The sequence below is a fragment of the Colobus angolensis genome, unplaced genomic scaffold, assembly GCF_000951035.1.
Source record: "Colobus angolensis palliatus isolate OR3802 unplaced genomic scaffold, Cang.pa_1.0 Scaffold6, whole genome shotgun sequence".
NCBI lineage: Eukaryota > Metazoa > Chordata > Mammalia > Primates > Cercopithecidae > Colobus > Colobus angolensis.
In genome coordinates this window covers 26,799,207-26,812,717 of record NW_012119598.1, presented here as the reverse complement: position 1 = coordinate 26,812,717, position 13,511 = coordinate 26,799,207, and the positions used below count along the sequence as shown (strand labels likewise).

At 39.2% G+C, this 13,511-nt stretch overlaps 1 protein-coding gene across 2 annotated transcripts in view; it reads right to left on the bottom strand.

The window, feature by feature from the left end:
- Positions 1-1,342: 1,342 nt before the first annotated feature.
- The window catches only part of LRRC16A (leucine rich repeat containing 16A), a 346,863-nt gene continuing 334,694 nt past the window's right edge, over positions 1,343-13,511 (bottom strand). For both annotated transcript variants that reach the window (XM_011962810.1, XM_011962811.1), the window contains exons 36-37: positions 11,720-11,851; positions 1,343-2,413 (exon numbers count right to left, since the gene is read on the bottom strand). In XM_011962810.1, the coding sequence (XP_011818200.1) occupies positions 2,277-2,413; positions 11,720-11,851 (269 nt within the window). In that variant the 3' untranslated portion in view covers positions 1,343-2,276. The remainder of the gene's footprint in view (positions 2,414-11,719; positions 11,852-13,511) is intronic.

The window sequence follows — 13,511 nt, the reverse complement described above, 5'->3', positions numbered from 1 at the left end:
TCTGCTAGTACCAAAGTGCAGGTATTCTTGATCTACGGTGAGAGAATATGGAGAAGTGCGTCAGTTCAGGTTCTCCAAGAAGCATGTGCCCAGATGGGATTAGACCGCAGAATATTTATTTACTGGGGGAAATCGCTGTGAAGGATAAAAGTGGAGGGAGCAGTTGCAGGGAGTGCCTTCAGACCTTATTCAGGTTGATCACCTGTAAAAGAAGATTGGGAAGGAGGAAAGGAGATGTAGGTAGGAAGAGCTTTGGTGCAGCTCTGAGAAAGCCTTGGCCAGACCAGAGGAGGGCCCTAGAGCAAAAGTTGCTCAGTAGAGTCCTGTGTTGGGCAGCTCTAGCGAACCACCGAGGGAGAGTGGGGGTGGCCTAGCTGCAGCATCACCACTGTAGAGGGTCTGAAGGTGTTGCAGCTGGAAGCTGTTAGCCATGGTCGGCCCCCATGTGCTCCCCATAGCCAAGTTCTCTTGAAGGAGCATCTGAGTGGGCACCTCTTGACCACCATAAGGAGAGGGAAAATGATTAAGAATCCTTGCTCAGCCACTTCACTGGATGCCTACCTCTAGTCTATAGGGTTTACCTTTATAATTTTAGCTCTGATTACATTATTGCTTTAAAAAATGCAATGGCTCCTACTGCATAGAATCAGGATCCAACTCCATATTAAGCACCAAGGCTATTCACTACCTGGGCTTCTCTCGACTGTCTCTTTGAGAATAGTTCTCATGCTGAAACTCAGAGAGAAGTGCTAACCAGCAGCATGTGTGCCTTTTACCACATAGCATTCTAAGTGAATGTGAACCTGATTGCTCTGTGAGTACTTTCTGTTTTATGACAGCAGAGCTACAGCTGGAGGAAGCAATCTTGTGTCTTTCTGCCCTCATGAAGTCACGCAAAGGCAGCAAACCATCTGGTCTACATTATGGGCACTTACTCATATGCCAGGCACCTGAGTTGGGGAGAGGGCTGGTGGAGGATGATGAGGGAAATAGTCATGTCATGCCAACCCCACCTTCCATCATTCTTCTTTCCAATAGATAACCACTGCTTGCAACTCTTCAAATCATACTTCTTTGCTCACATTTGCATCCCTCATATGACCCTTATGCAGGGTAATGGGAGCTGGATCAAACTCATAATTCTATATTCTTCTGGTAAATTTTATCATTTTTCCCAAGGGTGAAAACAGGCAGTGGCACTAGTAAGTTATCTTTATTTTGAAGGTAATGGTTCCCAGATTGCTTATCTGAGAACATTGATTATTTTGGATTTTGGAAACAAAACCAAAGTTCACCACCCTGAGCCAGTCCAAACTAAAAATGTAACTGGAGAAGGCCCAAATTCCACTTGTAAAATCATTTTATTGGTATAAATATACATATGAATAAAATACTTCCAGCCTGTAATGTAAGTGAATATTTGTGAAATGTCTTATAAAGAGTAGTATTTTGATTTTTACAGTTGTCAAAGTATTCTCTCTTAAAATCACACATTAAAAGCTAATATGCAGACAGAAATTAAAGGCCTTCAAAAACATGAATATTCATAAAACCTCATTCCAATCAACTATATACATTAATCAGGGCACATGGTAAAATCAGCCACAGGCCTCTCTCACTCTCTTCTTAGCTGTGCTCGTTGACGGTATGCAAAGGTCACCGACCAAGCTTTAAATGTACAATTCCACATCAGGAAGGAAGAAGTTTCCCATGGGAGAAGGTAAAAACCATACCCAAGATCTAATATATATAATTTATACAAATTATTAGTGTGCTCTGTTAATATAATTACAATGTGCAATTGCATACATCAAGAATAAATTGTTATATCGAGTCCTGTGTGGATTTGACACAGGTACACTCAGCAGTACTCTGAGGTTTGCTGTGGTGTTACTTGTGTGAGTGTGTGTCCAGTTATTTCATTTATCTCCAAAAACTCATCTTGTAGGGCAATCTGTAGCTGCCTCAGAGAAATTCAAGTAGGGCCCATGGGATAATTGCTGGCTTTCATTAAAGGCATATGAAGGAATGTTTAGAAACCAAATGCGAAGGGTTGAAGGAAGACCAAACAAACGTGATTTGATTACCAAGAAATGGATCTGTTTCTATACAAAAAAAAAAAAAAGGCAGGGGATGGGGGTAGGGGGAGAAATGAAGAAAAAGAAGAGAATAAAGCACCGAGAGAAGAACGCCTGGGAAGAAGAGGTGGTGCCCTTGGTTCCTCTCTGATGGCTACCAAAGCACCCTGCACAGGAGGACTTCTGCGTGGGTGACCTTTACACAAAAATAAACTCTTTTTCTGCTTCTTCTCCAGAGTCACTAGATTTGCTGCCTTGATGGCCATCTTTACTGGAGGACCGTTGCTTTTGTTCTTGATACTCCTGGGCCTGCTGGCCCCAGCTTCTCCTTGAAACTAAAATAAAAAGAAAAGTCGCACAGTTTATTGACAAAATAATACCATTGGCCTGACTGACAATGGGCTGAGATGCAGTAGCCTTGAATGTTTGCGGGGGGGGAGGGGAACAGCGTGAACTTTCTCAGAAACAAACTTGCTATTATGTTTAGAGACTCTAGACAGAAATGTAAAACAAACCAACAAAGCAGAAACAAAATGAGAAAACACACACAAAAATACAGTCTATGACAGGGTGAACCTCTCATAGATGTGGGTAAGAATCTGAGGTGAGGACCCCCCAGGCAAGGATGGTGAGGAAGTGGAGGGAGATGCCAGGAGGGAGGAGGGCTTTGAAGTGGTTCTGCCCCAAGTGACCTCCTCAGTTGTCGCTGCCCCCTCATGCAGCAGAGAGAACAGGGCAGACAGAGCCTTAAGGAGATGCTGGACTGACAGATGTCCCATTCGATGCCTTCTGCAGATGATTTGGGGTTTGTCATTCCTGATTGTGGGGCAGGATATCAGCAAAGGCCTCAGGAGTCTTTGTCAGACCTTTCTGTGGCTCAGAAAACCTCAGTTTCACCCTCTAGGAAATAAATACTGTAGTCTAGTGAAAATGCATTAAATACTGCCTATGACACAATCAGCCGTTTTGGAATCACCCTCCAGGTGAAAGCATTACCATTATTGTTGCCTGCTCTGATTACAAATAAATATGAAGAATCCACTGAGGCTTTATAAAGCAACGGTGGGAGAATCATTAATGGAACGGAGCCTCTGTTATGTGTTAGGCACTCTCTGTTTTATTATCGCTATTCCCCACTATTACCTCCTGTAAGGTAGGTTTTGTAAAACTTGAAACCAGGATTTAAACTAGATCTGTCTCTCCAAAGCCTATGTTCTTTCCAACTACAACATGGCTTCACTGCTATAATACCTGGGGAAAAGGTTTGGATGCTGTACTCCAGCATAGCTATTAAGGATTATTAAATACTATTTATCTTGTATATTGTATAGACAGCTCTTGAGCTAAAAATACTAAACCTACACACTTTGTGCCAGCTTGAAGGAAGAGTACAGCTACCTCATCACTTGGAACTTCAAATGATCTAACCAGGAACACACTGCATCAGTCCTGCAAAAGCTATAGGATTCACTTGATGCTTCTAATCACTTGATTTTTGCATTCTGCTAAAAAGAAAACCCCAAAAAACAGAACTCATCTTGCCAGGAGCTGGCTATTAAAATGATGAACCCACTGAAGAGTGTTTCAGGAAGTGAAAGCTCATTAACCTAATAGTCAAAATGCAAACCTAATAGAGTACTTCTCTTGCCAAAACTGGTATTAGAGCCAGATTCTGCTATTTAGACAATAAAAATTTAAATTTTTAGTTAATGACATTAAATTGAAATGACTCAAAACTCTGAAAAGAAAAAAACCTTTCAAATCTGATAATAAAAGTATGTAATTTCTTAAATTGTGACTTCTTTTTGTCCAACAGATTCAGGCAAATTCTCAAATCAGGGGAAGAAAGCAACAAATAAATATTATCATTGATTTCTATTATTTTTTCTTTTCTTTTTAGAAACGGGGTCTTGCTCTGTCACCCAAACTGAAGTGCAATTTCTATTTTTAAGCTTGTGTTGGGTAAAAAAATTAAATGCACTTGTTTGGTCCTTTCAAAGCTGTCAGTAAGCCAGGTTTGGAGAATGAAGGTGCATAAATATCTATAAATATTTTGCTCTTTATCACAAAACCAATTTGATACTAATAGACAAAGAATCCTTTAATTACTAAGAGCAAAAGAAAGTAGGGAAGACTTGTATTATCTCCACCCTGAAAACTTTTTACAATAAACCCAACCTCAAACTAGAGCATTTCCTTTGGTATCTTCTAGAAAATATTTTTCATTGTTTTAAAACCGAAATAAGTTCTTCCTCTATATTAAATGACTCAAAAATACACTACAGGTTCAAGGGAAGAAACAAATACAATATACTGCTCATTTGTCTTCAGAGCAAATATATTTGTTCTAATTCTTAGATTTAAAGGATAATCAAACTTTCCATTCTTCCCAATGTTTTTGTTTCCTGGCAATCTTGGGTCTAACTCATGTTGTATGACATGACATAAGAGTACTTTCTAAAAATGGAGAAATTCAAGAAACCAAAAATGTTTATGTTACAGATAAAAAACTGAGATAACCCTATAGACCAAGGTCATTAGAGCAGGCATGATTAAAATTCAAAGAAATCCAACATAGAAATCTTTCTGCAAAAAGTAGGTTGTCCTTCAGTCTCCACCTAAATGCTGATTCTTTTGAGTCACTGACACTGGGCTCCCGAATTCTCCAAGACTCAGGGACTGTAGGAGGAAAAATAATACATACTTTCAAGAGGGCTGTCAAAGAATTTCACTATGGTGGTGACTTTATTTAGAAATTCATTCTAACTATATTCACCTCCATTGATTAAACTCTACCAACTGTGAATGTGCATGTGATAATGAGACTATACCAGGCTGACATGTTCTTAGTATAGTAGGTAAGCACCATTCAACGATAGGAAAATTAAGGCACAGTGAGATCAAGGACTTAAAGTTATGCAATTAATGTGATGAGTTTGAAGGTCAAAGCACTTGGTCTTCTAGTCTCCAGGCTTATTAGTCCAGATCCCTAATGTGAACAACTTTGTAGGGGGAATGCTCTTTGCCGTTTGCTTTCCAGCCCTTAAGGGAACATCCATTTGATTGCATGTAATTAAGATGTTGACTACAACTATATTGAAGTAGGTTTAGTCAGGCTTCTATTAAAAGATGGTCTCAATAGAATTACAACCTTTTGAAACTTAAAACTCCAGAATGTATGCATGTATGTATCTATGCATGCAAGCATTTATTCATTTATAGATACTGAGTCTCACTGTGTTGTCCAGGCTGGAATTCAGTGGCGCAGTCATAGCTCACTGTAGCCTCAAACTCCTGGGCTCAAGTGATCCTCCTGTCTCAGCTTCCAGAGTAGCGGAGACTACAGGTGTACCTTTTCACCACACCCAGCTAATTTTTTATTTTTATTTTTGTATAGACAACTCATTTGTTGCCCAGGCTGGTCTCAAACCCCTGGCCTCAAGTGATCCTCCAGCCTCAGCCTCCCAAAGTGCTGGGATTACAGATGTGAACCACCGTGCCTGGCTAGAATTTATTTTTAATATATTTATAAGATTTAGACGTTTTACAAATTCAGACAGACCTCCTCTTAGGCAGCTTGAGTTAATGCTTGCTTTTACACAGGGTGAAAAAAATCCAGTTGTTTCACAAACACTTCTTCAATGCAAGTATTTGTTAAGAGTGCTGGAGCATCTCTGAATGTGTCTATATACATATTTATCACTATTTTAAATACCATTAAAGTTAACTAATAGAAGATACTCAAGTAAATGAACAGGTAATTTATTAAACACAAACACCCCATGTATATACACATCCTGTCTATAGCAGCAATAACTGGTACAGAGAGGCTCAAACATGAAGTCTGCCATTCTTGAAGATGATTTGACATTGCATATATGTGATAATTTTAAAGCTTCTGAAACATGCATATAAGTGCAGAGTTAGAGAATCATATGAAAATTTGGTATTTTCTCCATTGTAAGCTCCACTGACATCCATATTTTCCAGGAGAAAAACACTATGATGACCTGAAAATAGTATTCAGTAGTTGGCCCTGATTTTTTTATACTTTCTAGCAAGAGCCCAACATGCCAACTGTTAAATTTATCTTTAAGAACTCACTTAGTGGAAGCAGAACTTGAATCTGGTGGAAAAAGTAGAGCAGAGCACTGGCTTACAGACTGCAAGTCACAGCCAAGTATTTATTGGCTGCAGCTTGGATTATGGAAGAGGCAAGTGATATATAAAAGGAATCTTAGAATCAGATGCCCTGTACAAACAGGGGCCATTACAATGCATTCAAAGCCAAAATCAACTATTTTCTTCGAGAAAATAGGATATACACTTATAAAAACATCACAACTTATAATTAAATGTAGAGAGGAAATAATATGAAATGGAAAAAGATGTGCTTACAAATATTTCTAGTAAAAGAAATTAAGCATTTTGTCTGTCAAATCAATATAATAGCCACACAAAACATAATATTCATGATAAAAATATGCAGCATGCTTTGAGAACAATATTTGAGAACAATAGCCTCTGTTTGTTTCATGAATACATACTTTAGGAAATAAGGCTGTTTTAGCATAAACAAAGCTGCTCTTAAAAGACTTAAAAGAAAGTACATGCAATTATTTAATAGAATTAATCCGCTAAATGTTTTTTTTAAGCTGGAACTATTCAGAAAGCAGACTGCTACTCAATTCTCAAAGGTGAAGACAGTCAAGTGCTAGGAATCGGCACTAACAAAACAAAATTAAAATATTATGCACAAAATCACTTTAATTGAAGCTCCTGTAAAAATTACTTCTTAATGTCTGTCATTATTTCAAGAAATCAAAGCAGAAAAGTAAATACAAGATGGTCCTATTTAATTCCATCAAAATTTGACCAGCTCCTCACAACGAGAATTTTAAGCTAAAGAGGTTATGAACAAATCTGAGACAGATAGAGAATCTCTTCTCCTTGCTTTTCTATAATGTGGGTTATCTCTGTGTTTATCCTCTTTTTACTCTAACGCTAGCCTCACTGGATGATCAATAGGCACTAGGTGGCAGGTAGCAGGGGAGTGTCTCTTTTTGTTTTGTATGAAGTGTTTTTAGTGGCCTCTTGAAGAAGGAACATTGCATCAATGATGCTTTGTTAATAATCAACTGATATAAGTCAATGAAAACAATAGTTCAAATGTAAAGCTCCAGAATCCAGAAACATCTTTGCAACCTTAGGTGCCCTTAACAAAAGGGGCAATATAGAGACAGAGATTCTGGCCTAATAAATTCTCAAAAATAACTCATCAGAAAATAAATGTCTTAGGTGTTCATTTATGTAACTTTTCTAGGACTGAAGATAGAGATTTTCTTGGCAATATGAGAGAAACTTTCTTGTAGAGAGGAGCTACTGTAACTATGTGTCTATAAACAAATCCACTACATAGGAATTCTGTAAAAGTAAAGGGTCAACTCAATTGGCTTTCTCTAGGGCAGGAGCTACCCAGCCCAAGCAGAATGTTTTGTCCTTACGTGTCCTGTAGACTTTGCTTTATGCTCTGAGAGGTGTCTTTAACCCACCCCGCCACCTAGCTAGTACATGCTGGAACCCCAGGCAAGTGAGCACACGTGGCTGAGCCCATGGCACTGGCTGAGAAGGCAGGCTCTAAACATTGTCCCTGGCAGGCAGTTGGTAGATGTTTTGTTTTAAAACCTATATCAAGGAACGTTCTCAAAGACAACAGTTCCCACTTCAGGTATCATAACTCATTGGGCTGTTAAGCTGTGAAGTGTATCACTAGAAGTTTATTATCAATAGTAAAGTGTGAAAATTCAAGAATAGTTTATCCCTTTGCAATAAGAGAATAAGAGAAGGTATCCCTATAATAAGGTCACTCCCATTAACTTGTATTCTGAAATGCTTTCTTGGGAGGCAGTGAAGGACATGGTGTTACAGCCTGAATGCTGGGCCACACCTAATCCCTGGGAGCCTAAATACATGCATCTATTAACTCCTGATAGTTTCACAGAAAGAAAAGAGCCTCATTCCAAGAGCAGAAGTCCTTTAAAGAAATCTCACATACCAGAATATGTTACATTCTTTACAGGTACTAAGATTTCCTTTAATGGATTTTTGAAGTCATATTTATAAAAAAAAAATTATTGTATTAACCAGGGAGGAGATGAGTACTTTAGGCACAAAAAAAGACATTTTTTCCTCTGAGTCAGCAATACTTGTTCTTAAATTTCCCATTGGAGGGCAAAGCTGATTTGAAATCTGTCTCCTTTCTGTTACTTGGGATTGTTCTCACGTGAACAGTACATTACAGAATTTACTACAGGACCAAATGAAAGACAGACGTCAGAGAGAAACTTCTAGAAAATGGAATAAATTGTTCCTGAAGGTTGACAATTGGTACTTTTTCTTTCTTACTAAAGAGTGATAAAATGTCCACTGAAAGATCATGTGCATGACCCAACGTCTGCATTGAGTCAGTGACTTTTTATTGATCCTTTCCTGAAAGAATGTAAGATGTCAGGCCAATATTCTCTAAGGATATAAACTCTTGTCATTCTAAGAATCTCTGATCCAACCACAGTTGAAACCTAACAGGACAGTAAAGATATAAAGGAAGAGAATAGGAGGTCTAACCCCAATTATAAAAATAAACTTGCATGATCACAAAAATTTGAAAGGACAAGTCACCAAAGTAACTTGATCTTCCTCATAAGAATTTCTAATTTTCGATTTTTAAGTCAATACTTTTTATCCCAAATAAAAGGACCATCCTGTTGACATTTAGAAAAATCAAAAAACAAAAACAAAAAAACTCTCTCATATGACTCTCTTGTATGACCCAGTCCCACAACAGAATTTACTCAATTCTAGTTTGTTTTTGTTAGTGCCAGTTCATAAGCTTCGGGTCAGTGAGGGATGATAATCGAAGGCTCTAACCATTTGTTGGCTGTGACTTCCTGTGCCCAATTGCATTCACTTCCTCTTCTGCAATGGTGGAGTACAGTTTTGAAGATCTTTTCCCTCTACTGGAAGGCTTGCCACTGTCATGATCTGAATGTCTTTTGTAATAATCTCCTCTTTGCACTACTGAGGAAAAGGGATTTATTTTACCCTTTATATTAGCACATACATCAATGTGTTGACATTAATATTTAAAAATGTAAATATTAAAAATTAAATATCAGCTTACCCACCCCACTTAGGATTTAAGGAACCTACAGTGTTGGTCCTGGGCAGATATACATCATTATCTACAGAATTCAACAGCCAACATTATGGAAATGTCGTGCAAAATGAGGTGAGCTCTGATTCTGCCCCAAAAAAGTATTAACAAAAAGGCCCCAGTATTATCATTTTGATTCCATGATGGATTAATGAAAATCGCATTCACTATGGAATAATCCAGAAGAATCATAGCAATTTACCTGCTTCAGAAATTAGTTGGGCACGCTAGACCAAAAGGGAGGCAAAGAACAGGGAAATGAAGTAACCAGCATGAATAACAGATAAGAAAACAGAAATGAGCACAATATGGACAGTTTATAAAGAAAAAGATAGGACTCACAAATGGCTGCCACTCTGGGCCATCTTAGCGGACAAGCTGATAAAGTCAAAATCTTACCACCTCAGACATTTACAGACTGTTCCCAGACTTCATGTATATTTTCAGTCCAATTTCAATACCAAGTGATAACATCAGGATGATGTCTATGATTAACTTATTCTGGATCCCAGGTGGGAAAGTGATGGTCTCCACAGCTCAGCCATCCCTACCGTCTGACTGGAAAGAAGGGCGTGGGAGCCATTCCTAAGATTTGCTACTAGGGGAGGGAGAAGGATGAGGAAGGGGATCAAACATCCACCCCTAAAGCTCTGAAACATTTAAGGAGCAACACATTCTATCTCTAACTTCCTGGGGAAAGAACACTCGACTTTTTCACAGCAGCTAAAAGCCTGCAGCAGTGTCCACTATCTCCCTGACTTTGTTAACTAGAGAGGCTCCATGATATATATTTGCACTTGTTAGGCTAGTGGGTTACTCTATGCCCTGTTTTGATCATTTATAGACATCTAGAAAACATTGTTTTCCAGAAATGTTAAAAGAATGATTTTTGTATTCAACCTTCTGATCTTTTTTCTACTTTTGTAAATCCTTCAATATTTCAATTGCTTCAGACAAGATAGATGAACATTCCTACTTAGCACTACCATCCCTTCCTCACCTTTCTTTTTCTCTCCAACTGAACTCTTTCGGGCATTTTCAACACTTCCGTAAAAGTAAAGACATAAAGTTAGCAGTTGCAGAAAGGATGGAAAATTAGGGTAGGAATGGGGGAGGCACTTTGTGGTGAGAACTGGACTGTCAGAAAATACCTGCCGGCTCAACTCTCTCTGAGCTGGCACCACCAAAGGTCCTTCCTTTTATACCAAGTCTTCCAAAGGCTTTGGTTATAATACTGAACCCTGTATTTATTTACCTCATGTAAAATGACTATAGATAACAGCTACTTTTCGAAACCTTTAGTTTCTCTATTTGGCAGAAGTGGTTTAGCAGCTTTGGTCTCAACCCTACCACCTTTTATTTATAGCAAATAGGTGAGTAAAGCTTCTACCCAACAAATAAATCTGTAGGATGGAGATGAGAAAGCAGGCAGTGTTACTGTGTTACTGTTTTTATTAGATTTCCAAGCCACAAAGACAGTACTGTACTCAGTAACACTTTCTATTAACTTCAACCCAATACTATTATCAATAAAAGAAAATAGGCCATTGTAGGAAGAAAACAGTCAGAGAGATCAAAGGATTCTAAAGCATTAAATAAATCTAAAATAAAACACAGCAACTCCAAACCACAATGAGAGCCTTCTGGGTGTAGACGACTTGTGTAGCTCTAGAATTTCCTTATAGGCTCAGAGATGGCATTTACACTATATATTACATACGACAGAACCCCAAAGTCAATCACACATTTAAAAGAAATGGCATGGGTGCTGAAGCCACAACCATGCCTCACCTCTGATAGTAACTGGTAACAGCTCAATCTGATTTGGGAAGAAAGCATTCTTGTCACAGGATTAGCTTGCTGTGCTTCTACCTCAGCAAATTAGAAGGAGCAAACTGGTGCAAAGTCGCCCTGAGAATGTCCACGTCTGCACCACACTTCTGAGAGTGAGGAACATCTGACCTTGTGACTCAGCGAGCACCGTGAGTGAGCTGCAAGGTGGCTCAGGCCCAGGGGTGCTGCTCCAGAACTACTGCAGTAGTGATTTACCACAAGTAGGAAAAGATTTCGTTGAAAATAATGGGACTCAGAAATCTATATGTAGCCCCAAATACATCATAAAATCATGTTTAAGGAGCTCCTAACATGCTGGAAGTCAGTTCAGAAGCATCTAGAAATTACTCTTGCAAATAAGTTAGACCTTTGGTTGGGTATCTCAGCTGCTTTTTTCATTTGTCATTAAGATCCAATGTCATCAATCATGCTGAATCAAGTTTCTGAACTAAGAAACTACTCTATTTCCAAAAAGTTAACCCAAGGAATGTTGACTTTAACAAACTCTAAGATATCAGTAAAGTCCAAAATGAATTCCTTTATTTTGAAATGTCCCTCCTTGGGGAGAGCTAACCCAGAGAAAAGAAATCCTTACCTTCCTGTGAAAATGTCCTGGGGCTCGGCTGGGGGCTACTCTGGCCATCTCTCTCCTTGTCTGAAGGAACTTTTTTCAGGACAGGTGGAAGAAGGGCAACTTTCGGGCTAGATGGAGAGTCTGGAATGTCATCTAAGGAGGCACAAATACGTGACTCAAACCGTTCTACAAACTGGATTCCAAGAACATAAAGTCTGGTAAATCTATATATATAAATAGGTCATTTAAAAAAAAGAAAGCATCATAGAATTTTTCTGGCCAAAAATTAGTTTTGTGTCTTTGCTCAGTGAAGTTACATCCACAAACAAAAGGGAAAACCAATGAATACTTATAAAAAGTTAATATCTGAAAAGATATGAATCTATCCCGTAGATCAAGAATTTCAATGCGCTGATATTTGAAAATTAGACTGTCAGTGAACCACATGTTCCTTCTGACTTAAACACAAAGCCTGTTTGGTTTTCATAAAATATGTAATACTTACAAGACACTGCCTTTACCTGTTGTGAAACCCAGTACAACAGTCACTATACCTATGTGTATATGTGTATGCATGCATGCATATATGTAGGTCACTAACAAAAATTTGGAATCATGGTCTTTTAGAACCAGAAAAAACTTTGGTCACTGGACAAATGAAGAGCTTAAAAATGAAAAAGATGACAAAATAGCTAGGACTAGAATTCTAGTCTCTTTTCTTTCTTTTTTTTTTTTGAGACGGAGTCTTGCTCTGTTGCCCAGGCTGGAGTGCAGTGGTATGATTCCGGCTCACTGCAACCTCTGCCTTCCGGGTTCAAGTGATTCTCGTGCTAGGATTACAGGTGTGTGCCACCATGCCAGGCTAATTTTTTGTATTTTTAGGAGAGACGGGGTTTCATCATGTTAGCCAGGATGGTCTCGATCTCCTGACCTCATGATCCACCCGCCTTGGCCTCCCAAAGTGTTGGGATTACAGGTGTGAGCCACTGAGCCCGGCCAATTCTAGTCTCTTAATTCAAACATCAGGGCTGTTTCACCCTAATTGAAAGGATCTACCACAAGCTTGTCCAAGCCATGGCCCACAGGATTGAACAAGGATGCGGCCCAGGTTGGCTTTGAATGCAGCCCAACACAAACTTGTAAACTTTCTTAAAACATTACAAGATTATTTTGCTTTTTTTTTTTTTTAAAGTAATCAGCTATTGTTAGTGTTAGCATATTTCGTGTGTGTCCCAAGACAATTCTTCTTCCAATGTGGCCCAGGGAAGCCAAAAGAGTGGACACCTCTGACTACTGGATCTTGCTCCTTCCTTTGCTGTTACCAGCAAGGTGGTTCTTAAGTTAGTGTGTGAGTATCTGTGCATGTAGAAGACAATCCACAGCAAGGTTCATCTTCAGTCTTACACTTCCAGTTGCCTACTTGCTTAACCAAAATAAGCAAGGATGTGATAAGACATGTGAAGATAACACTATTTGCCTTCACAAGTTGTCAGAGCTGTGGCGGAGAGGAAATGAGATGGTGTATTTGAAAATGCCTGCTGATGGCCGGGCGCGGTGGCTCAAGCCTGTAATCCCAGCACTTTGGGAGGCTGAGATGGGCGGATTACGAGGTCAGGAGATCGAGACCATCCTGGCTAACATGGTGAAACCTCATCTCTACTAAAAAAAATACAAAAAACTAGCCGGGCGAGGTGGCGGGCACCTGTAGTCCCAATTACTCGGGAGGCTGAGGCAGGAGAATGGCGTAAACCTGGGAGGTGGAGCTTGCAGTGAGCTGAGATCCGGCCACTGCACTCCAGCCTGGGTGACAGAG